Genomic DNA, 26,495 nt, shown 5'->3' on the forward strand with positions numbered 1-26,495 from the left:
TGAATGTTGTTCACTTGGTTGTTTGTTAACTAAACCTAGGTCCTCTGCACCATCTTGTGGCGTTCATGCTGTATTAATTGGAGCAAATTTATCGTTTTCTTTGTATTTTTTAACTTAACTTAGAATTTCTGCACCGTTTTGTGGGTCTAAATGCTTTTTAGTTTGTCCATGCTCTATTTATGGGAGTCGTGTTGTTGTTTAACTAATTTGTTAGCCTGATTCATGATCTAGACTCCATCTTCTGGCTAAGTATAAATATTTTCTTAGTTTGTTCATGTTCTATTAATTATGATGTTTATTTAAAAGCTATGTGTTTAATTGTTTGTCAAAATACGGGAGTCATAATATCCGTGCTACCTTGCGGCCATGTATGGATGTTTTATTATTTTGCTCATGGGGTTTAATTCAATCATAAAACACATAGTAGTAAGTTTGAAGTGGTTATATTACGTACAAAAAACGTACAAACGAACAAAATAAGAAAAAAAACTGCATACACATGACATGTCTCATCAATGTATATATATATATATATTAGGAGAAGGGTCTGATATTGTACTTCTACAAAATCATTATTCTTATTTTACCTGTGGGTGGATTTGTACGTAAATTTCCCTTTATATTATTCTTATTAACTTATTTATAAATAAAAAATTCTAACGCCGACATTTTAACCTTCTTTTCTTTTACCTTCCACTATTTATTATTATTTTTGACCAGTACGCCGGGTTGGTACTGCTACATATGCAAAGTACATATATTTCAATTTTCATTATCAACCATGTCCATGAAGAGAAGGAGAAGAAGGAAAAGTGGAAAATCCAAGGGATTTTAGCGAATTGATCCTCACGCTTTTCCACACTTACGTACATACACGCCCGTAAAGCGGTCCTTTTTACGATATACTAAACCTACATCCATTTGAACAGAAGTGATCTCATTCATTGTTTGTTATTGTGGAGACAGAGATTTATTCAATTATATTATTAATAGTAATATTCATAAACGACAATATCTTATATATAAAAGATGAAGAATTATTTCATCATCATCCGTGATTCTGGGATTATATTCCTACCCTAATAATAGTTGCTGTGCACACGTGCATTAGTACTGTTTTACACACTTTTCTCCAGGATATCTTCTAAAGAATTTAGAGTGAATATATTATAATAATTATCTATATATTTAAACAGTTTTGTTTATATAAAAAATAAAAGACTTAGTGCTCATTTATAAAGTACGTACTGTCATTGAAGTTGAAGCATATGTCGGTGTTGTGATTCAAGATTTGTAAAATTGAAAGAAGAGAAAAAAGAGGAATCAGAGACGTAAAGTTCGAAGTTCGATATAATCAATGTTGTTACTTGTTATTATAATATAAACACAAGAAAACAAGAATTAAAAAACACACACATAGTATGTACTCTACAAGAATGGTATGAATAAATAAGTTAGCTCATTATGGCAGCAATAAGCAAACAAGAGAGAACGGGTGTCGACAACGAATGCTTCCAAGAAACAGACATGGATGTCGAGAAGAAACTTCCTTTTAATTCCTGCTTAAAAGATGCAGAAATGATCTCAGATCCTCAATCCAATAATAACACGTCTGATAAACTTCATCGTGTACTTGGGATTCGTCTACATGGTTCCTTACTGGGCCCAAAATGGCTCCTAACTTTTCTGTGTATGGCAGCTTTAGTACAAGGAATGATCTTTACAAATGTTGTTATTTCATCCCTTGAAAAACGATTCGGACTACAGTCCACAACGAGTGGGATTATTGCTGGAGCTTATGACATGGGATCACTTATTGCAGTCATACCTGTAACATACTTTGGAGGACGACCAGGAGCTTCCAAGCCCAAATATATTGCTTGGGGAATGTTCATTGTGGGTACGGGATCTCTTATTTTTAGTTCCCCTCATTTCATAACCGACAAGTAAGACTCATTTAGATTATTTTCTATATAATACATTTGCACCGTGATTTGAAAGGATTGCAGATATAATTAATTATCCGTGAGTTTCCTTTCAAATTCCGTGGTAAAAATTTCTTCTTAAGCTTTTTTATATCTAACTGTAATGATTATCCAAAAAAGTGCTTATTCATTTTACTAATTATAATATATGTACATGCATAAACTAAGTCGATTGATTTTGTCCATAAAAACCTTCATTCTAATGATGCATTGTTTTACTTGTAAGTATTTGACTATATTTGTACACACTATTTTTTAAACTATACTCCCTTATAGTTATTTATTAACTTTTACAATTGATGCGTATTTAATTATATATTGATAATTAAGTAATTGCGACATTTTCCTCAAGGAAACATCACTTCTTATATTTATAAAATGGTATGTATTTTTATAAGGTTCTTCTTTTTATAATTTATATACCGTCATTATCAAAGTCGATAAGTTCCTTTAAGGATATACTCCTTTGTACGTAGGGATACACCATTGTACTTGACAAGAAGGAGAAAAAAAGAACAAAACATGGAATTTGTTGAATAACCTTTAAACGCATATTACTATTATAAAAAGTGAGTAGGAATCGGCCTTCCTTTAAGAAACATCCTGTTCAGATCCGCATTCAATTTTTCTTATTGCTTACAGTATCGTAGAGGTTGTGGCATTTTCGAAAAGTATCATCCTAATCGATAACAATCAGTGGACTATCACTTATTTAAATTCATTAGTTAATATATTAACTTATGATCCATAAACACTCTTATTTCATGTAGGTACAAGTGGAGTCTCAAGTAATTGTTCAGAAGTCCTTGAATATTTTTATCAAGTCATGTTTGAGTGCTCAGTTTTTTAAAAGTTCATTTTAAGTCCATATTTAAAATCTTGCGTTGATAGTGTTGAGGCTTTTTCTTGAGTTCCGTAAAAAAATAGCTCTCGAGAGTCCAATTTGAATTTTGAGTATTGAGTTCATTCAAGCCTCGAGTCTTTTATACTGAGATTTAAGATACGTCTTCTAAATATGGATGTAAGTCCAATTCGAGTCTTTGCTATCTACTAATCACATATAAATGTTGTTATATAGAATTAAAATGATTGTGCGAGTTTATTGAAATTAATTGAATGAGTTTATCGTAACAATATCCTTCTCAAAATATCCAACCCAACCTCGTTCCCCTTCTGTGTATATTTTCTCCCTTATAAAAATATTAATTATCCTGTACATGCTATGACCTTTTTTAGTGATAGTCTGATGGAGTGCAGCAACACTTGTTGTCGGAGAAGTCCTATCTAAGTTGCTCCTTAGTTTATACATTAAAAATGGTGGACAAAATGGAACAACTGCCATGCTTACAGCTTATAATAATTTTTTTTTTCTTTAAAAAAGAGATGAAATCCCTTCTTTTCGTTGGATTCAAGGCCAACAGTAGAAATTTCCTCTTCATATGGTGAAGTAAAGTAAGGTACTATCATGAATCTAGATTTTTTCTTATGGAAGTAGTAAATACTCTTAATAAAAAAAAGATAAGAATGGTGTTTTTAGCAGGTTTATAATTCTTTAATAACTTGAAAACTGTTGCCAAAGTCATTGAAGTGTAGAAGACTTTTCTCACTTCTTTTCACACACTGAAGATATTGATGATTCAACAAAAAAAAAAGAAGTTGTATTCTTCATAAATAGACAATCTAATTGTTAAAATGATTTTGTTTAATGACGACACACTTTCTAAAATAAATCATCTTATGATACGATCGATCCACTTTAAATAATATTAGGTAGAGGAAATGATTGATAATATTTTACTGGTTCTGTGAAATATCACAATTTAATGTTGGAGGAATGCTTATAATATAATCACTCATTATGTTAAAAGTCATGTAGCAAATTCAAAGGGGTATGCTAGATCCACCTATTCCATCATTTGGTGGGCGTTGATCAATATATTTACTGCGTATCAATATGTATCTGCGTGTTACATATGCTGGTTATGATTACATCCTTTAAACAACAAAATACATTTATGACTACTCATTATTAAGCGTAAAACTAAGCTACACTACCATATAAATGACATTTTGAATCCTTATGGTAATCACTTTTGTTTTTATTGGGCTTATTTATGGCGTATCCATCTAATCCTTAAGGACCTTGGTATAAAAGCAAGAGTATCCAAAGTAATATCAGGCTTGTGCACCCGCAATTTCGTCTTCTGTGAAATCATAATTTATAGCTGCCTTGTAGACGGGTAACTGCTTCATATTGACATTGTTGAATGCAGGTTTGCTTTCTGACTCTTGTCAAGGCTATAACAAAACATTCCCACCGGAAACCTGCACTAAGGAAAATTTTGTTTAGTGCATTTTGACATTTTCCTCTCTTAGAAAGGAGTCCCCCATAAGACATGATCTTGTCCTTTTTTCATGCAAGTTATTGGATTATTTCAAGGGATGGATTATACATGAACAAAGGGGAAAGTCCAATGTAGAATGGGTATGTTAAAATAAAAGAAACCGAAAATCAACGTGGTAACTCTAAAAATTAGCAGCATGTCTTGAAAGAGAAATAGGATAATGCTCATGACGTTTCATTAGATCAGCTACAATCAGCTGTGACAAAAGAGGAAAGAAAAGGATATGAATAATGACATTTGCTAGTATTACTCCGATGTTGATCCCCAATTCTACTCTGAGTCAAACAAGGACTTACTATTATATATCTGGAACAAATCCTCAGGGTTACGCTCCGTCTCTTATGAGCACACACGAACGTTCAAACATGTTTCGAATATCATAGAATCTATTTAGGAAAGGATGTTCACTACTCAGGAATTTAATAATAGTGACAACTGCTAAGGAAATAAATTAACGGGCCAGCTAAAAAACAGACCGGATTTACATGAATATAAATGAATAAATATATTATACCGTCTTTTCGTTGATTATCCTATCAGCAGGAATAAACAAGGTAATAGGCAAAATATTTTTTGAAAAAGAAAGGGAAAAATGGGAAAAACCGTGAGCGTTGTGTGAAAGAATTAAGTCTAAGGAGGGCAGATGAGATGAAAGAAAAAACAAAGATGAAGAAAAGTGATTAATAAAAAATTCGACTATCCTGAATAATTGCGTTGCCTGAAGAAAAGAAAGAAGGGAAAAGAATCAAGTAAGTCTTGCATCATCATGTCCAAAGAGACTATAAGGAAAAGAGGTTTCATGTATATCAATCAAGAATATTTTTTCTTATCTTTAATTCTGATTTGTCTAGAATTTAGAATATGTGTAATAATAAACTTCTCTTGCACAATTCATTGTTTTCACGTCTTTTGCCTTAGATTCTTTTAATGTAATTTAATAGAAGTCAGTGTTTCGGATAAGGTTATTTATTTTTCTTTAGATTGAACTAAAAACAAAATATTAATTAAAATTCTAAACGTTTTGATTAATGCTCTAAAAAATTATAAATGTTATTTTAGAAAAAAACCTTAATCATCTAGAAAGGGTATTTATACTCTACATTTTTTATGGAGGTTACGTGAATCCAAACAAAAAAGACCAGTCCAGAGGGTTCATGTCGGTTGAGGACGAAGGCCAGAAGTTTGCCCGCCATAATAAAGCCAAGTTCTTGCTGCAGAAATGCTGCACCTTCTTGGACGTGTGTGCCGGACCGATGTCTTGGGTAAACACATAGTTGCCCCTGGAGAACGTCCTCTTTAACCATGGCAAGATCATGGTACCTGAGGAATATAAAATCCTAACTTTTTGCCAGTTCTTTCGAATGGTGCCAAGTACAAAATTGTCATACTTATAGAACTGAGGTTAGACAACCTCGACAAGGATTCTTTGAGTCCTCACCCTGTAAAATTATAATTTTGACCTTACAACAGTTTATGTTAGTATTATTCTAGGAATACTCCTTCTTATGTATAGTATTTCTTGCACTAATGGAGGTACAATTACCTCTGCTCTTACTAATCAATAGACCTTGTATTATGATGTTTCAAAATATTATCATTAGAATTGTAAAAATGTCAAAGGACAAATGGTCAGTTTCATGTCTGTTTCGTCTTATTATCATTATTTAATGTTGTATTTCCACGTACAAATATCATGGTATTTTAATAGTACTTCGAATCAATGAATACTGACATGCCTATATTTATTTATATAGACTCATAGTTTCAATTAAATTGTTCTCGGAGAATAACTCTTATTAATTTTTTATTGTAATTTGATTTAAAAGTTGGTTCGAAAATTTACAATAGAGGTGCCGACAATACACTTTTATTCAATGTGTCCTCTATTTTGGTGAATTACTTTTTCCACATGCTCTACTTCTGCAAGATCAAGATTCCTGGCTGCTGAGGTGATGAATCGCTTTAGGGAGGCAATATTGTTATGATGAGTCCTGTAGGGACGGGCTTCCAACCTTCCCTAAAGATATCGCTTGGATTTAAGTCTGGGGAGTTTGGAGGCCGTACCTCAGGTAGCAAAAAGTGATGTACATTGGTATCAACCATTCAATTGTTCTCTAGGCTTTGTGGACTGGTGCAGTGTCTTGTTGGAATGTGTAATGCCTTCCAGCTGCCACAGTCTTCATCCAGGGTACAACAACCGTTTCTATAACATCCATGTAAACATCTTGGTTGATAATGAGGCTAACACTAAAGAAATAAGAATCCATAAAATGGCCTTCACTGCTTATAGCACCCTATCTCATAATAGCAGGGACTTTGTGAACATCTTGGCAGTTCCCCCATATCATTTTGGATGTTAAATGTTCGATCTACATTGAAGAATTTTTCATCCGAGAAGAAATTAAGGTATCCACTAATGGATTTTAGATAAGCCTCTTGTCATGGATCACTTTTTTGGCCTATCTAGGATCAGTGAGGAGATGACAATGCTCTGGGCGATAAAAGGTTAAGCCAATATCATCAATGCAGCTCGGTAGATGGTTGCCTCGCTCATCTGGCGATCTTTGGCCAACTTACTCATTGAAGAACTTGGAAATGCTGATACAAACCATTTGAGCCAAACTAAGAATCGTGGGCCTTTCGTATCTTTCTGAGCCCTATACTTCTTCCTGGCATCATTGTCAGATTGTTTAAATCCGTCTATAATACAATGAATAGTTAGATTGTGGGTGGACATTTAGGAACTTTGCTCTCCTCTTTACTTCATGGCTTGGTAATCACGGCAATTACATATTTATCAATTGCAAAAAAAAAAAAAAAAATTTATCAAGATTTTAGATTTTAATTTAATATGAGGACAATTTATATGAAACAGGAATCAGTCAAAATTAAACAAGCCTATGTCTTTCAAGTTGAGTTTTGTATCTATTTGTGTTGAGTAAAACCGAACCTAACTGAGTCGTTAAGAATAGACTGGAGGTGACAAATTAGAACAGGTAAAAATTAAGTAGCTAATAGGGTTCCACATTGACCGTCGAAAATGTCTTTGTGTGTGATTCTGAACGACAAATTTTTAAGTTATGAGATCCCAGCAAATAACGGTATCCTGTTTGTAAATAATAAATACTTTTTATATTTATAGAAAAATTATTCGATTTCGAGCTATTCAAATTCCCAGACGTTATAAAAATATGAAATTTGAAGATGGTGCTCTTTTCAATTGAAAATATTTCAATTATTGACAGAAGCTGTCATCATTATGGATAAAAATAATACTATGACGGAAGAGGGTTTTTTGTAGTTCCTATCCAAATATATATTTTTTATTTTCTGAAACTATTCTCTTTATTATTTTATACTTGAGGAAATTAAATATTATGTTTAAACACTGTTAAGTGTAACTACCAATGTGAAGACAAACAGTAATATCGAGGATTATTTGTGGTGTTATAAGTATAAGTCATGCTATGACTTCGAGTGGAATTGAAGATCATCATCATCCAAGTAATTACATCTTATATCATTCCCAGATACGGTAGTGGGCTTGTATTCATTTTCTTTATCCCTTAGACGCTATCAGATAATATAATGAAACTGCCTGATCGCTATGCGGCTCTCCCTCAAAAAACTCTTCAAATTGTCAGAGTCACCATATTCATTTCGTTTTTTAATGATACTGGCATTTCATATTTTTTGTATCTCTGGATATACGAGTTTGGTCAAAAAAGTTTCAGACCATCAATTTGAAGCTCTTGTAAATAAAAGGTAGTCACATCTATCATCCATTTGCTGACAGTTACTCGCCAGTCGTTTGAGTGAATTGAAACGTATAAAATCGAGGTTTGTGTTGTCATTAAATATTTGTTTTTGAAAGCGTAGCGTTTTAATAGATTTAAACAATATCATACTTATAAAGGCTAGTTGTGTTAAAATTTGACGCGTCTAAGTCAATCCAACTTGGAGTAAGGTAGCCAAAAAAAAAGTTTCTCCTGAACAATTATTTTGAAGAGATGGGAGCATCAGTTGGAGAAGGGTATTTAGGTACTACAAGGATAATATGTTGTTGAACAATAATCAGAAATAATCTATCTTTGTTAGGTCGGAAACTTTTTAGAGCATCTTCTTTTATATGTAATGATGAAATTTCTTTTATGTTTTTGTGCTCCCCTGTTACTTTGTATTTTTATTTCTTGTCCATAAGGCATGCAGTTTTATTTAATATTTAGCAATTCAAGAACACAATAGGTTTCGAAAACAGTTAAAATCATTCATGGGTAAAAAAAAAAAAAAGGAAGAAAAAACAAGATTATAATAAAACGTTTAAAACAGCAATAGCGAAGGACTTAAAATAAAGCTAATTTTGTTAAAGCATTATAATACAATTTCACTATGGGCATAATTCCAGGAATATTATTTTCTTTGACAATTCCTAATATATAGATAATATATTGCCCCTTGGTTATAATTGCATTGATTTTTTCGTTATTCGAAGTAGATAAAAAGTCTTGTTTATTTAGTTGGCATTTAAAATGTTCTTCTAAGATTTTTCGAATTCCGTTATACTTGTGAGCTAAGATTTTAGAATAAAGTATTTGGCAGCAAGTTCATGAGTACCTGAAAAAACTCTATGTATATTTGAACCACTTCTCGTGCGGTGTCAACAATTTATTGTTTATTGCTTTAATACTTTGTTTGGGAGTCCTTGCAATATCACGGCACCTTAGATAAGAGATAAAAGGAGTAAGAGTTACGCTGTATAAATATTTTCTTAGGCTTGCAGTAGTTAGCATGCTTATTTTCATTCTAAAAGGAAGTATAGGGCGTTCTACGGTTGTATTTTTTCCTAAAACTGATTCTTAAAATTTAAAAGCCATTTTTCGTACCAAAGAAAACAATGCGACGACATCAGCTGCAATTTCCGAATCACGATCTGTTGTACAGTTCACGTTAAATATGTCTTTTATAGGCATCTGCCACCGCAAGGAAAGCTCAACTTTTTTTAAATACATCGACTGATCCATTGCAAATGGATTTGATTTGACTTTGATTCTGGGCAAGAATTACCCAAGCTTTAAAAGTCTTAATGAGGGGCTACGGTATGGGGGCATAATATAATGAATATTACGCTTCTCAAGAAAGGCAAGTAAGAGGTCGGGCCAGTATTGGTGATTGTCCCACAACTACCTAATCCAGTAGGAGTTAATACATTTCCATATGGCTTCAATGGGAATGATTTTCAAACCTCCTAGCTTCCAGGGATTGTGCATTCTTTGAAAGGATATGTTCTTTTTCTTTAGAAATTTGAAAAAATACTCCTGAACGTCGCTTAAATCAGAAGACATTTTCGCACAGAAAGGAGTTACTCGCAGAAGAGGAGTGCCCTTTGGTACAATATAGGTGTTCCATGCACATATTTTATCCCAAGTACGCAAATTAAGGAGTGAGAAGTGGTTCGTGGTTTTCTTAATTTTGGACATAATCTCTTATTAATTCATTGTGGTAGAGTTGACTCCAATCCAAGATCCCAAGATATTAATATGATAAGTAAATTTAAAAAGTGGCCATGCTTTGGCCATGAGGGTACTATATGTAGACGAAAACTCAGTATTTTCTTCATTGATGAAAAGTCCAGACTTCTTAAAATAACTCGATATTAGATTTAAGAAGGTTCTAACTGATTTGATAATAATAAAATGATTCCTTGATCACTTTCATGTTATGAGCGTCGTAGAGACATTTTAAAGTCCTACTCGGTAATTGAACAACACCCTTTATCTTAGTCTCTTCATATATATTTTGAATTAATTTGTCCAAGCGTATAATAAATATTGTGGCTGACAACGGATCCCCTTGGCGGACACCCTTGTTTATTCGAGAAAAATATACTGTGTTGTACGAAGTTTATATTCAAAACCTGATTGAACGTTCGTGTGTGCTCATAAAAAGACGGAGGAGCGTAAACCTGATGATTTCTTGCAGAGTTATAATTGTAATTCCTTGTTGGACTATGAGGAAAAAATGCGGGATAGTCCCTGCAAATGTCCTTGTTTATATCCCTTACTCCTTTCATTCTTTTAAGAGCTTTCAAATTGTCTGGGTTAGCATGGGGATTTTCGGTTTCTTTTTTTACATTGGCCATTCTACAATGGATTTTCATCATTATATATATATTGTCTGTCTCTTTAGGTATTAAGATAACCTCATTAGAAATTGTGATTCTTTAGAAAACGATTTAAGGAGATCAGTCTAATGAAAATTCGAATCATTTGATGAGGTTAAGTGGTACAATCAGTAAGTCGACTCGCCTTGTTTTTTCGAATTTGAAAAAGTAGGTATATCGAGTTAATAATTATACGAGTCCACACAAAACTATTCTAGATAGATTTTCAACTCCGTACCAATGTTTAAATCCACCCTCGCTTTTTTTAAAGAAGTTTTGTTGGGATACAATTATATTTCTATAGAACGTAGATTAATTCTTATATTTATAAAAAAAGAAAAACAAAAAGAAAGTGAGGTATGATTTTAAAGAGGTGATATATTAAAAAAAATATTACTTTGCTTAGTTAATAGATAAATAAGTATACCGGGAGTTTCTCAAGTCGTTAACTTTATGGTATTTTGCAACTTTTCTTCTGTAAAGAAAAAGAGAAAATGTTCAAAACCAGTGGGTAGTTATCAGACCATTATTGTAATAACTATTTAATAATTATTCAAAATGGTGTCAGGAATGTTTATAGTTGGAGAATTTAGTGCAGGTTTACAGGGGGGGCTTCCGCAGGATTATATATAAATATATATATTTTTTGGAGGGGTGGGGACAAACTATTTCCTAACAAACTTTGTCGATTGTAGACGCCGAAACTAGAAGGTGTACGCATATAGTTTATAAAATAAAAGTTTAGTACATAAAAAATTGTAATTTTGAGGGCGGATTTTTTTTCCAGACCCCAAGGTCTAGAGAAACCCGTTCAAATAGAAAATGAAAATTGTTGTGCCTACATAACTTTAGCATAAGTACTGAAATTATGGTTTTGTGCTGGTAATGATATGATGATTGCTTTTTGTAATATTTGTAAGTAAGATGATGGTTCTTCAGTAAAGATTTATTTCTAAATTTTATTCTTTTACAAGATATATTCATCATCAGGTTTTCATAAAAATACTTTTGTTATGTTTTCAACCTGAGGACTCAGGCCTACAATGGTAGCTACAAAAAAGTATATTGTGGAAATAACTCTATATAGTAACATACATACAATTTTATCAACACAGATGGGGTACTAATTAGATTCTCAAAATTCGCAGAGAGTTATCAATATTTCATAGAAATGTTTTTATTATAAGAATGACAAATTATATTGGTTTTTGGAATTAAATTTTTTGGAAAAAAAAAGAGTCATATATAATTTTTTTAGAAATCCAATACTATTTATTAAAAATTAAATGTTTTCAATTAAAAAAAAAAAAATTAAATCACGTGATATTTTTAGCTGGCCCATCTTTTAAACATTTGTAATCTGAAGAATGATTTTTTCCCCGTAGCAGTTTTCATTATTTCCTAGTTCCTGAGTAGTGAAGATTCTTTCCTAGATAGATTCATTGATATTCAAAACCTGATTGAACATTCGTGTATGCTAATAAAAGACAGAGGGTACCCCTGATGATTTGTTGATGAGTTATAATTGTAAATCCTTGTCGTAGTTTTAGGAGAATTGAGGATCGACAATGGAGTAATTTTAGCAAATATCCTTGTTTATATCCTTTTCTCCTTCCTCCCTTGTCACAGATGATTGTAGCTGATCTAATGAAACGTCATGAGCATTATCCTATTTCTCTTTCAAGACATGCTGCTCATTTTTAGAGTTACCACGTTGATTTTCGGTTTCTTTTTTTCAACGTCCCCATTGTACTCATAATTTCATTCCAAGGAATAAGTTTTATAAATTGTAATGTATGATGTCTCATAGGATATAGGAAAGTTCGCCTTCGGAAAATTTGGCTGGGGAAAGTTTGTTGTGGGATTACTTGCTCTGCAAAATGTCGCATTGGATAAGGGTCGTCGGGAAGAGGAATTGCCTTCCCTTATCTTATCTTACACAGTATTAAAATAATTTATATGTGTTTCTGATGCCTTAGAAAAACAATGATAACAACCCATTTATTTAAAAAAGAGGAAAAAGAGATGACGTATATCTTAATACGAATTAAGAAATGGAAGAAGAGGATTATGGTGTTAGTATTAGTATATATCTTCATTATAGTTGAAGAGGGGTTATCTTTCTAATAATTAGAAGAATCCCCTTTACTTTTGGTGGCAATGACTTTCCAATTTCATTTATAAATAAACAGTTTCTAATTGAATTAGTAATGACAATAACAATAAATAAATAATTAGGTGAAACATTTGATGAAATTGCTTTATATTTACAAAAATCAGTATTTTCACACGGTATATATATATATATATATATGTTGTACTTTCAAGAGTGTCAAAAACATATTGTATACAAGGATGTTTTATAATAGAAATTTACCTATTATATATTTATAGAAGATGAGTTTAGTTCAAAAATTTTGTAATTCTGATTAATTTACAGTAAAATTGTATTTTTCAACTATTATTTAAAATATTAAAGAATCGGCATCGGGAATTTTACAAGAGTTGCATTGGAATCAGCATCGTGATTTTTTTAGGAATTGTCCCATCACTAGTCTTTTTAAACAATCCAACACTATCAACTGATTGTTTGTATTTTTTCCTCTTTCTTTTTAAAGAAAAGGTTGAGATACAATAAATCTAACAACGAGCTGAACGAAAAAAGGATTTATGTATATATCAATGGAATAAATATGTAGAAAACGTTAAACAACATTGGATTTTATTTCAGATAATACTCGAATATATAAATGTATTTTTTTTTATGATAAGGTTGTGTGTGAGTGTGTGGTCGCATTAGCATACATCATATAAAGCACTCGTATCTTTATTTAATATAACAATGCTGTAAGGAAATGATTTCATTTCATTGTATGGGTAAAAAGTTGTTTTGAGTTGTTTTAAAATTTTTTAAGTCTAGACAACAGTATTGTATAATTTATTATTTCTATGAGTTGTGTACACACTTTAACTTGTATAACCAAATTGTACAAGTTGAAATTAAAAAAATTACATGAATAGTTTTAAATAACGAATTTAGAGTCAACTTATCATTAGGATATGATGAAATAAGGGGACAAAAACGTTTTTACCTTATAGACCGTATCCATTGAGGTCATACATTACGTCATAATTGAAGGAAACGACATCTTGGCGTCTCAAAGTTGATATTTTTACTATATAAAATGAACAAATTCCCGATACCGGGTCGTACATTGAAATCTGACTCACTTACTCATTCATTAATTAATAAATGAAGGGTGAATGAATGAAGTTAATTTATTTTTTGATATAATAAAGCATAATCATTTATTTACAAAAACAAAAAAAAACTGAACTCTCTATCTCACATGTGCAAGTCGAGAAAATGACACTTGCAACGTGATCAACGAATTCCATTTCACGCACTCCTGGGAGTCAACCAGGACCACTGTCTACTCCGACAGAAATTCCAAAACGATGGAGAGAAAGAAGGGCTCTCTCAAAAAGGACAAACTGGATCCGGAGGAGTTAAAGAAAACACCCCAGGTCAATACCCTCAAGTACATGAGGGTCTGGATAGCGAAGTCGTAACAACGGATTCGTTATATTGGTGTTTCCCTGTATCATTTAGATTCCTTTTTTTTAGTATGTCTCCTTTTATTGTTGTCGTTTTTTCTTATTATGTACACGAGCGAGTTGAGCTCCTGTATATATATATATATATATACTAGTCGTGGTTGTGTGTGTTTGAAGGTGGTATGTGGTCGTCTTTGATAAAATTAGAATTACAGTCCACTGATTAATTTGTGTTGTGAATTAAGTCCGTCCTTGCCTCTAAAAGAAAAGAAAACACTCGGGAGAGGTTTTATTCAGGGTCTATACAAGAAATCTCGGGGGTTCACACTAGTCTTTCCAGAGAGCTATAAAAAATGGGTGGAACGAGCTTTGAGAGGGGGGAGAGGCCACTCTCTGTTTTGACTCAATTAGAGTCAAAACAAACGTGAACAATAAAATGGAGCAACAAAAGAGTGAAATTTTGAAGCTTCTTTCACGCAACATGTCCCCTATGACCATATCCAAAGAGCTTGGGTGTAGCCGTACCCCTGTTTATCGTGCTGGGGACCAATTATTCGCCACCATTGTTGTGGGTATCACAGGCAAAGTTTCCCCTCCAATTTTTATGGAGAAAAAGGAGCAGCTCAATACAGATGCTTACATGGAACTTCTGTATAAGAAAGTACTACTTTGGGCCAGAGAAAAGTTCGAGGACAACTTTTTTTTCACTCAAGACGGAGCTCTGTGTCATCGTGCCGCTAAGAATGTTTCATATGGTCACCCTCCTCTCCATACCTGAACCATCTCTCTGGAAGAGAGACTGGACACTCCTGTACAGGAGTGTCCAGTCTCTAGGGGATTCTATCAAGAAGGAGTGGACCAAGCTCGATTCTGACAACATGTTCATGGCATGCAAGGGATTTATGCCACATATTGAGGGCTCACATAATGAATAAATGTTGTGCCAACCCCTATTTACAGATAATTTTGTTAAACAAAACATTACTCTTTTTTTTTATATTTTACTGTTGAAAATTGAAAATAAGAAAGTGTGTACCACTATATAAGATCAACCCTGTACATACCTGTTTATAAAGGAAAATAATAAATTGGAATTTTCTCATCTTTTCTTTTTTTAAAAGAGTGATTTTGTGTTGACGCATCTCATATCTGGTATATGTAGATCAAAGACCTATCAAAAGGATGATTTTTCAGATAACCACTTGAGTTCAGATGTATTTTAAATTAATCCCCCCTGTTTTTTCTTTTGTTTGATAAGGTGGAATGGTAGAATGAGAGAGAAAGACAAATTAACCACCGTCAAAACATATAGATTTATTAAACGGATGTATCACACAAACATAAGATAAATCAATTGAAAAGTTTTACTTACTTACCTAGTATATTATGATAATTAGTTAGGAAGACTCTTTTCCTTTGGACTCGGTTCTTTAACTCTTTTTCACAAAAAAAACACGACTTTTTATGAGTCGTTCAATCAGTGTTTTTTTTTAAAATGAGTCCAGTTACTAATTTATGTATATTTGTGTCTTCCAAGGTTAATAGAAATACAAGGATATGTCATAATGCGTGTACCACTTATGTTTGACTTCCACCACGCTTTTAATATTGGCGTCATAGTAGATGAGTGGTTGCGGGTTTCGTGAAAATTGAAATTTTCTTGCCCAACAGTCGGTACGATAACTTAAATTGAAATTCTAGCAATAGTGACGTAATAGACTATGAGTCGGTGTGTGTTTGGTCAAAATCCACCTGTCTTGCCCAGCAGTCGATACAATACTTCATATTGAAAATTCTAGGAAGCTCAATTACATGATGGTCTGACCTTGTATTTAAATTAACCTTGGTCTGCACTACAGAATATATATATAAAAATTAATTTATGTAATTTTAGTCTAGTAGAGTATAATCATTAAGATGAAATTACTATTTAGTAATAACAAATATAAATGTGGTTTATTTTTATTGAAATGGACTATATCCATTTTGGTAAATCATCAAAGTATTTATTATGTGCTCAATAGTGTTTACATGTGATGTCAGAATTATCGTTGATGTTGGACATTTTAAAGTACCAAGTTTAAATGAGAGTAAAAAACCTTTTGCATTAATATTAAGGAAAATAATGCATTTTTGTGAGTTTGGATGTCAATCTAATGTCAAGCCTAAGTATATATCAGGCTCTAATATGCATTAAAAATATGTTTTAAATCGTTTCACAATCTTATTTCCACATTGTACATAGATCAAAATTAACAATTTTAATGGTAATAATAATATATTTTTTACTCGTCGTAATCTTACTTTTCTCATCTCTAATAGATAAAGAAAAAAAAATCTTCATTCTACAAATTTAGCCTTTTTTAAGGATTTTCAGAACATATTACTTTCATTAAAACCAAATATTACTGTTGAACATTGGCATTAAGTAGTATTATTCAATGCAATTTTTTTGCCTTGTTTTAATTCTTCATTGTCTTTGGATGACAGACACTGTTGGCCTTCTCTCGATATGCACCCAAAAGGGGTAGTCGAGGGTTTTAATTAAATAGCTATTCTTAATTTGTTCATATCCGCAGAAGTAGCTATTGAGCCGGATTCCTGCACAATTCTACTTCCGTGCTGACCTATTTTGAGGATCCACAGACAAACTTGCACAACACCTCACTCAGTGAGATGTAAGGCGCTCCATTTTTGCAGAGAGCACATGATTTTTTTTTTTTGCTGATATGCGTTTTTTTTCTCCATCTTTTTAGATAAAATTCGCCAACTCAATACTTTTTGGCATCCCCCTTATACATATTTGTTTATGACTGATTTTTTTTCTTCTTTTATGAAAACTTAAAAGTACTTTTTCCTTATTAACTGGTCTTACTGAGAAGCACGAGTTTAACCCAGTTTAATCCATTTAAAATTTGTGAAAACATGGTAACAATAGTTAAAACCCAGGTTTTACCCTCTGAGTAGGGTTAAATAGGTTTTAACAAAGATTTTTGCGAGCCACAAACAGACGTTTGAGAGATGTATTTTTGATGGACATAAATGCTTTTAGTACTTAATTATTTTATTCAAACTTAGATATCCAAATTCAATTAGGGTAACATCTAGAATACTACTAGCATTACGATATATAAAAAAGATTATTTTTAAAGCTCATTATTTAACAAAATAATATTATATTTTTAGATACATTTATTCCTTGGGAAATCAATTCAACCAAGAGTGGTAAGGGATACTCGGATGTTCTTTGCCACTCGGGTGAAGAAGAAGAATCTTTAGTCAATACAACGTTCTCAAACCTCTTACCAGGCTCATTTGAGAGTGAATTCATAGACTTATCTCTTTACAAATACGTATTCTTATTAGGACAATTACTACATGGAATCGGATCCGCAGCTCTTATCACGCTAGGAACAACTCTCCTTGATGGTAGCGTTAAAAAGTCATCTGTTCCTCTTTATATCGGAATTCTTAATGCTTGTTTCGTCATTGGCCCTGCATTTGGGTAAGTGGATATCCTATATATATTAATTTAGTTAATTTCAGGGTATTAATATTTTCGTGCCGGTTCCAGTGCCATAATTGATATGCGTATTTCATGACGTTTGTGCAGATCCAACTTCTATGTGGTTGTTAAATATTAACGGTTCCAGGGTTTTAATGGATCAACAGCTCAATTTTAGCGGTTCTGATCTGGTTCTTCGATTAGGCTGGAGTATCGGTTTATCGGAAAACACAGCTTTTCTTTTGTATGCGTATTAAAGGATGCGTAAAACGGAATGTGTGTAACGAAAAAACTAAGGATAGCCATTAAAAAAAGAAAAACGGTTGATGTGTGTGTTCTTTCTTCTCTTTTCTTCATTACGTAATAAGTCGTGCGTGTGTTAACAAGTCCCTATCTTTGGTGTATAGAGTGGTCCATTAAAATTTGAACACTTTCAATTTTAAACTTCAACAAGATATAATTTATTAATTAACAATAGAATTTCAACAAAATTAGTACTATAAATAAATAAGCGTATGAGCTCTTGTAATCATTAATGTAGCCACCCTTAGCGGCAATGATGGCTTCCAGGCACACGCTGCAGATGCAGTCCTCTGTCAGGGAATTCCAGTGCTAGCTGACAGTGGATTTAAGGGGCTCTGTGTTTGGATGAGGGACACCAAAAGGTGTAGTCGAGGGTGTTAATTAATTATATCTTGTTGAAGTTATAAATTAAAAGTGATCAGATTTTAATAAACCACTCTGTATCTGTATAGTAGCTACCTTTCTATATTTTTCTGGTTGCCAACTATTAATTATTACAGAAATAATACTTATTATTTTTTTATACACATTAAATATATAATTTTATCAGAATAAGTTTCAAATGACAGGAATTTTAAACGACGGCCCTTAGTGACACAACTTTAAATCAATGGAATAGGAACTGTTTTCATTTTGTATTAGATATATCAATATGTATTCGGTCTTGGATCGAGTCTCAATACTAATAGTAATGAAGGTATGGATCTCAAATTCGATCCTCACTAATTGCCTCTATAGTGGTGACCTAAATGACTATTCATTCAAACTTAGATAACTGGAGAAAGTTTTTCAATAGTACTTGAAAATTAGTGTATTAATACTTTTTTATAATATACATTATAAATAATGACCTCCTTATGAACTTTCACTCGAAAATATTATAGGTGCGTCATTCTTGAGGTTCCTTATCTTGGCTCATTATCCATAGAGGTATGTGTATACATTTTCCCTATATAAGAAATAATCTAAAAATATGACACTCTGAGTGGACTCTAGGGACAGGGAGTTTTTTTTTTTTGATCCTGGGATTTTACAGCTATTAGACATTCTAGGAAAATCCTGGATTTAATTATTTCATTGTATAAGTTTTAATTAAGTATATCGGGGGGGGGGGGGGTCCATTAAAATGTTAAAACTATGAATTTGAAACTTTAACAAGATATAATTTATTAAATAATATTCCAGGCGGTGGCAGAAGATGTAGTCTTCTGTCGTGATGTCCCAGTGCTGAATAACAATGGCTTTAAGGGCTACGGTCTCTAGATGACGAATACTGCAGACCACCTTCAAACATACTCAAAAGGTGTAGTCGAGGGGGTTGGTATCAGAGCTGTAGCGGGGGCTAAAAGTGTCAAAAAATAGTTCAAGAGGTACTCAAAAGTTTCATTCAAAAGAGTGTTGCAACGGAGGAGATCGGTTTTTTTTTTCATTGGTGGTGTCAAAACTGGTCTGTCCAACCTCACAAGGCTCTTTCCACCCACTTTTTTGATAGCTCTTGGACAGTCATCCGAGGTTTCTTTCATGTGCCCTCATGGACTTGAGTTGATTGGCGTGGGTTGTTTTCTTTTATTCCTCTGAGTCCAATTTGACCCTTTTGACAGAGCCTTTCTTCCTCTCCGACGTTTTGGACTTGATGATGGCTTAGACAGTGGTAGTGGAGACGATCAACTGCTTGGAGTGCGAGAATGGAAATTCGTCGAACACGTTCAAGTGTCCTTAACTGGACTTGTATTAGAGCTCAGATCTTTTTTTTTTAAACTACTTAATTGTTTATGCTTTAATATATCACAGTATAAATTAATTTCAATCATTCAATTTTCATTAGTTATTGAATTAGTAAGTGTTGATCTCAATGGATCACCCGATATAAAAAAATAATTAAAAAAAGAAAAACACCCGCATTGACGTCACGAGGGATGGATTTTTCCTTCTTGAAGGACCGACAAGTGGAACTGAACTGAACTACGGTCCTGAATAAGGAACGACACAACAGCAAGTGGACAGCTGACACAAAGATACATTTACATTTTGATGTAGCCCCTTCGTTTTGCAATATTTGATAGTACTGATATTTTTCTTAAAATAATCATTTTGATTTTATATATGTATACAGGGTGGCACATTAGTCTTAGGAAAGCAACTTCAATGTAATATTTATCCAATACAAAAACTATGTTTTTTTTATAATGTTTGTTCCATATAATTCACGTAATTCGTCTTTGTTAGTTGTTACACTAACTTATTTCTAAAAAGTGTTATTGAGCCTCTGACAACGACATAATGAACTCAAAGTGCGCCATCATTTCGCTTCAATTGAAAGGGAAAATATGTAGGGCCGTATAAAAAAGCGGCTACTTCCTCTGCGAGGCAAAAATGGCCAACAGGGTGACCCAGATTGACGTACTTCTGAAATTCCTCAATTATTGTGCGGTCCCTTTACCATGGAGTTAGCTTACATCGAGAACATTGTCCTTAACAAGTACAGCATATTCAGGGGCCATCATCTGGCCTCATTATGATACCGGATGAAGACACCCTTGATCTTCATTCCCGAGAGTGTGAAGCTAAAAAAAAAATGTATATCTGTATATGTTACAGTCCCAAGTACTTCCATGGATCCAGGAACTGTACTGGGAAGGATCTTACCGCTTCCAGCAGGACGTAGCACCTTCAATACTGCAAAAAATGTGCCAACCCACTTTTGATCATTTTTGGAGCGAGAATATATACGGACTTCTTCATGTAGTTGATTCTGGAGAAGGTTGTTAATGTGACTCCATACCTCAGCGTCAATGACTTGAAGGCCGCCATAGTATAGTAGGATACCATAGGTGGAGGTTGTGTAATTGATCTTGGACTCTTCCTTATTTTTCTAGGTGAATTTGATAAATATATATCCTTATTGGATGAGTTCAGAGAGATATACTTTCTATTTCTCCAAAAAATAGAAAAGGAATCTAGGTTTTGAATTAGACATCGTCGTCCAAGATTTTCTAAATTTTGTTAACACTCTTCTATCACTTTGATGTGATTGAACTACACTCAATGTAGATTCTTGTAGAGCTTGCAAGGGATAAGATGTTTTATCAAAATGTTTTTTCAGATTGTTTTGGACATTGATGAAGTCAGATGTTGTAACAGGGATTGTGGGTCGAGAAGGAATCAAAGTTAGCTGTAGTTTTCCAAACACATGTTGAGTAGGATCTTGGCCATCTTTGCATGGAGGGTTACGTAATTGCAAAAGCCCCAAAAGTAAGTTTTACGCCTGAAAATCTCATCCAGTCTTGGCAAGAACAGGGCAATTATTTTAACATGACCTTCGGCGTGCCCATTTGATAAGGGGTAGTATTTTTCCAACAAACATATAGTTTTTCAAGAAAAGTCTCGTTCATCCTAATTTGAGGGCAATTATCTGTTTTTAAAGCACATTGAATCCCAAAAGTAGAGAAAAATCGCATTAAATCCCGGCAAAAAGATTGGAAAGTAGGTGGTGATGAATATCTAAGTATATCATAAAATCCAGAATATCTATCTTCAGAGAAGGCTTATGATCAGTTATTACGTAAAATGTTTCAATCCAATAAGGTAAAGATTGTAATGTTTAACGGCCCAAAGAATTGTAGCGTTATTTTATTGTGACGATGAATTTTTTCTACATTCAGTAGTTCAACATGCAGCCCTCATACAAAATATAATGCAGACTCAATTTTGAGATTATTTTTGGTGTTGACTGTCCAAATTTATGCTTTCAACTAAATTTCAATATGATGATAATTATTTTTATATATTTTTTTTGCAGCTTTTTGGTCGGAGGACAATTTTTAAATGTTTTTACCGAGTTCTATTTAGTCTCAGTAGAGCATCTAAATATCGATACAGCATCTCCTAAATGGGTTGGAGCATGGTGGATTGGATTTCTTCTAATAGTTGTCATGTCCTATTTATGCGCCTTTTTGATTGGCCTATACCCAGCTCGTATTCCTGGATGTGAAGAGTCAGAAGTGAACAAATTGGCGAGTGAGTCTTCATCTATCTCGGATGAATTCGTTGTTAATACATGTGACTTTGGAAAAATATCTGAATTACCTCGAGCCATACTTTATCTTCTATCTAATGCAACATACGCATGCATTAGCTTAGGGGCTACCATGGATGGATTTCTTTTGGCTGGTAAGTATTCATAATCCTTAAAATATTGCTGCAACAACTACTTAATTCATACTCATTACAAAAAAAATTAAATATCAAATTTATGGGAGAGCGAAGACATTTGTAACTCTTAGGCAGTGTACCAGGACGGGGAAAAGTCTTGACGTCCTTTTCAATAAAATTTATATATGAGTTTAATGAGTTTCACTAAAAAGTTTCCGTCACTGACTGAGAGCTTCAGTTCCCAATTTTTATTTGATGTTTAGAACATAAACAAAACAAGTAAGATAATCTTAATGAAATAAAAAATAGTTTACATCCGTAGCCGGAGTTTGTGGGAGTGCCAGGGAACCAGCCCCACAACCCACAAGGTCTATTATATGTTATTGTATATTAATATATACAATTTGGGCCTTCCGTCTTGAACAAATTTCTAACTATTGGCCTTCTTGCGTAAATTTTTATTCTGGCTTTGCTTACTTCCATCTCTATCGATTGAATATATTTAAAGATACTGTAGTCAGTAGTTCTTTCACAAATTGCATTTGAATGCTGTTTGACAAAGAGTGCACTTGTCTTTGTATTTAGGAACGATTGCTACAGATAAAAAAATCTGATTGAAATTGACATCCAGTCTTTACCACCATGCCAGTGAAAGTTGTATAGTTTATCTTAATATCTTATTTAAGATATCTTACTTCAATATATTATAACTAGAGATGGGGAAATGGTCTAAATTCTTGTATAGGTTTAAAAAAGTATATTTTGTATAAGTGCTCTTATTAGACCATCCTATTTCCTAGTGATTCCCGACTGTGGCTTTACGAAGTTATCAGGGTGATCAAAACTTTAAAAAAAAAAAAATTGTAGGGGCTCTGCAATAATGGAAAATAATCAGTGGCTGATATACTCTGACAGCCATATGTTGTTCCTCAAAGTTATCAAAACTTCCTTTTTTGGTAATGCTTTCACGAGAACTTTTACAATTTTCACATTTCGAGTTATATCACTTGGCGAATTGAAAAGGTTTTGGTGAGTATTAGTATGAAACTGGTGGGGCTCACACCTCCAACAAGATTAAGAACCAGTGTCCTAATCATTCTTTTATTTTCCTTTTAGTCTCTTTTTTTATTGGGCCGATCTTTTTTACCATTCAATAGTCCAAAGGACTGATACGTCGGTTTTTCAGTCCTACTGTCCTAGCTATCTTTATAGCTATTCTTCACTCATAGCTAGGATTGAATAGTATAAAACAAAGAAAATAATAAATGATAGCTAAAACGTATAATAATAAGTTCTAGATACACACCTCCTACTTTAAACTTTAGCTTTCTTGTCTAAGTGGGAACTGAAATTTTTCTTAATTGTAACCAGGGAAGACATTTCGAAGGGCATCATTGACCAACTTGCACCTATATCAAGCTTTCTGCGCATTTTTCATAAGCTCCACAGTCACTAACTAATGGATATGATATGATTGGATCTCTAAATCCAAAAAGCGACAAAGCGACCCCATTGATTCCTACGCCGAGCACCACTTCAATTCAGTCTCAATGGTATGGATTAATTCTGGTTTTGACTGGATATGTAATATATATTAGTATTCAATATATGCTTACTTGTAAAGGGCTGTCTGACTTTGCTCATACTAATGATGGAGCTGGAAATCATATTGGCAATGAGGTTATGTTGAACAGCTATAAGGATATAGTTAGTACCTTATTATTTCAGCTGTTGTACTTACCATAAAAGACTAATAAGGACAGGTCGTAAGAAAAAAAAAATTATTAGGAACGAACTGATAGGACAGTAGTCTTCTTCTTTTTTTTAGACGGATCCAACACTAGTAACACGTCACAACAATGAATAATCATTACTTTTATATTTTACAATTGCAGCTAAAAGAGAAGAAAATAATAAGGTGGCTAGGACTGAAGGACTGACTAATCGGTCCTTAGGACAGCTGAATGGTAAAATTGATCTGACTTTCAGTAATTGAGCCTAAAGGAAATGTAATACGACTATCCACGAACTTCTTTATATCAATATATTATATATTTAAAAAAATATATTATTAAATTGAAATGATTATTAATTGAATTGGCGAAAAGTATTTTTTTCTGTTGAATTGCTGGAGCATCTCTTTAATAATAAGTAAAATCAATGTTAATCGAAATACAAGGTCCTACTCTTACGCTTTTCCTACAAAATTTTGACTTCCACCACGCTTCTAAATGATAACGTCAAAGAGTATAATTGTTACCAAGAGTAGCGAATAGCTATTTATTACCTTCCTTGACTGTTAGTATTCGAGTACCGTTGTTATACTCTAGTTGGCACGGTACATCTAATTGAAAATTATAGCAAGCCCGGTTACATGATGGCATAACAATTTAATTATATTAACCTTGAGTAATATGTAGTTTTATTCTCTCACTAAATCATATTTATTTTAGCCTTAGCAGCATTTATGCCCAAGTATATGGAGTCTCAATTCGGGCTCACTCCTGGATATGCTGCAATTCTTATAGGGATTTTGATTGTACCTGCAGGAGCTGGGGGATCTCTCCTTGGAGGATTTATAGTCAAATTTTACGAATTTACTCGAACTCAGTCAATCGCAATGTACATCGTCTGTCAGCTCGCTATTTTACCACTCTATTTAGGATTCCTTCTCTACTGTCCAAATCCACCATTTGCGGGAGTTAACTCTGCATATCCCCACGTCCCTTACAATGAACAGCTAAGCCTCTCTGCTGGGTGTAATACAAATTGCTCTGCAAACTGTGATGTATTGTCTTATATGCCCGTTTGTGGCGAAAATGGAGTTTCATATTTTAATCCCTGCTATGCTGGATGTAAATCGAATGGAACTAATGGGATTCTTAGAGATTGTTTATGCATTGACGGACCTGAATCTATTGCGTTAGAAGGGTGTGTCCATCCAATTGTAATTATCTTCCATTTTCAGCCCTTTTCTTCTTCCAAATATTTTTTACATTCCTGGCCACCATGCCTGGCCTTGTAGCGAGCTTAAGGTAACAATTATATTTACTGATTAAATTAAACAAACAAATTTCAACAATATTTTTTGCCGTTAGATTGAAATTGTGTATTCCTGTTTGATTTTACCTCGAAAAACATGAAAATCACCTTTATAGCCCAAAAATGTTGTCAAAGAGCTTAGGAAGGGCTTTTTTGAAAAATATTTTTTCCAATATCTTCATTATTTAGTGTTAGTTTTACCCTATAAAGATCTTATTAATCTTGTAATTACAAATATTGACGAAAAAGTAACCTTTTTTTCGAACTCTAATAATTCCTCATTTTTCATCATAAATTAAAAAACCCATAGTTTTTCAATAAGTAAAGACTAACAACGTCATAATAAAAAAGAGTGCATTTAAAAAAATTAATATTCTAAAAGTTATTCAGGAAATGTTGTTGGGAGTAATATATTTGTCATATTTTTTAGCTATTGAGCTATAATTAATAGTATATGAAATGTTGCATCCTTCATGCCACAAAAGTAGAAAATAAAAAGGTCCTTTGCATAAATCTCGATGTAAAAGCAATCAGGAAGACAGCATTTCAATCGAAGGGCAAAAATGAGTTATCATCAATTTCTCTAAAATGTTTAATTCTAAATATTACAGATCGGTAGAACCACTCTATAGATCCCTGTCTTTGGGCCTTCAAACTATTCTGGTTCGTGGGTTTGGCACCGTGCCAGGACCGATTATTTTTGGACTTATTTTAGACAAATCCTGTCTACTCTGGAACGATCGGGATAGTGGAAACTGCCTTCTCTATGATAATTATTGGTCAAGTCGTTTAATTTTTGGTGTTTTGATAATTTGGCGACTTGTGGGTGCCATTTTCTTTATATTTGCCTACTTTCAAAGTAAGAAGTCCAAGTTGGCAGACTCATGAGTATGAAAAAAATAAACCAGTAATCCAAATACATTCTTATAAATCAACTACTAGAAGTTGTGACATTAGCCATATACATACATATAAATCAACTACTAGAAGTTGTCCCTCTAGCCATATACATATGGACTTACACCACAACGTTAATTCCCGAATATATATTTTGATTAAAGTAAAGCAATTAAATTTTGAAGTCAAGCTCTTTAAAATAATTACTCATATTATTAAATGAAATTGTGTTATTGATTTTATAAAAATCCGATTTAATTGTTGTCAAATACATATTATATTTATACATAATTATACTTTTTAAATACTTTTATAAATGTAATGAGTGATCATCTCTGGTTCAATGTTACTACATGACATCTTAAAAATAAATTTGCTATAATTTTCTTTGGTATTTCCTAGTTACTAGGGTAGGGTTGCCAAATGTTAAGAAATTAAAATTAGTTCTGAACTCTTCTGCCTCATATATTTACACATAAGATAAGGAG

General features: G+C 33.0%; 2 protein-coding genes across 2 annotated transcripts; both read left to right on the plus strand.

Moving 5' to 3' along the window:
* The first annotated feature begins 927 nt into the window (after window positions 1–927).
* LOC121120049 (solute carrier organic anion transporter family member 4A1) lies at window positions 928–26,394 on the plus strand. The gene is made up of 5 exons (XM_071889357.1): window positions 928–1,946; window positions 17,295–17,613; window positions 21,716–22,086; window positions 24,522–25,089; window positions 25,722–26,394. Exons 3-5 carry the CDS (start codon window positions 21,849–21,851, stop codon window positions 25,996–25,998), a joined length of 1,083 nt encoding a protein of 360 aa, XP_071745458.1. The 5' UTR covers window positions 928–1,946; window positions 17,295–17,613; window positions 21,716–21,848; the 3' UTR covers window positions 25,999–26,394.
* On the plus strand, window positions 1,465–17,617 carry LOC139905707 (solute carrier organic anion transporter family member 4A1-like). Its single transcript, XM_071889356.1, has 3 exons — window positions 1,465–1,900; window positions 17,295–17,429; window positions 17,475–17,617. Exons 1-3 carry the CDS (start codon window positions 1,465–1,467, stop codon window positions 17,615–17,617), a joined length of 714 nt encoding a protein of 237 aa, XP_071745457.1.
* Window positions 26,395–26,495: the final 101 nt, after the last annotated feature.

This window comes from Lepeophtheirus salmonis, chromosome 6 (assembly GCF_016086655.4).
Source record: "Lepeophtheirus salmonis chromosome 6, UVic_Lsal_1.4, whole genome shotgun sequence".
Lineage (NCBI taxonomy): Eukaryota > Metazoa > Arthropoda > Copepoda > Siphonostomatoida > Caligidae > Lepeophtheirus > Lepeophtheirus salmonis.

Coding starts and splice junctions, on each gene's coding strand:
- LOC121120049 (XM_071889357.1), top strand. CDS start 21,849: ATGTCCTATTTATGCGCCTTTTTGATTGGCCTATACCCAGCTCGTATT. Junction 22,087..24,521: donor GGATGGATTTCTTTTGGCTG/GTAAGTATTCAT, acceptor TATTTATTTTAG/CCTTAGCAGCATTTATGCCC. Junction 25,090..25,721: donor TGGCCACCATGCCTGGCCTT/GTAGCGAGCTTA, acceptor TAAATATTACAG/ATCGGTAGAACCACTCTATA.
- LOC139905707 (XM_071889356.1), top strand. CDS start 1,465: ATGGCAGCAATAAGCAAACAAGAGAGAACGGGTGTCGACAACGAATGC. Junction 1,901..17,294: donor TTGGGGAATGTTCATTGTGG/GTACGGGATCTC, acceptor TTATATTTTTAG/ATACATTTATTCCTTGGGAA. Junction 17,430..17,474: donor CTTACCAGGCTCATTTGAGA/GTGAATTCATAG, acceptor TATTCTTATTAG/GACAATTACTACATGGAATC.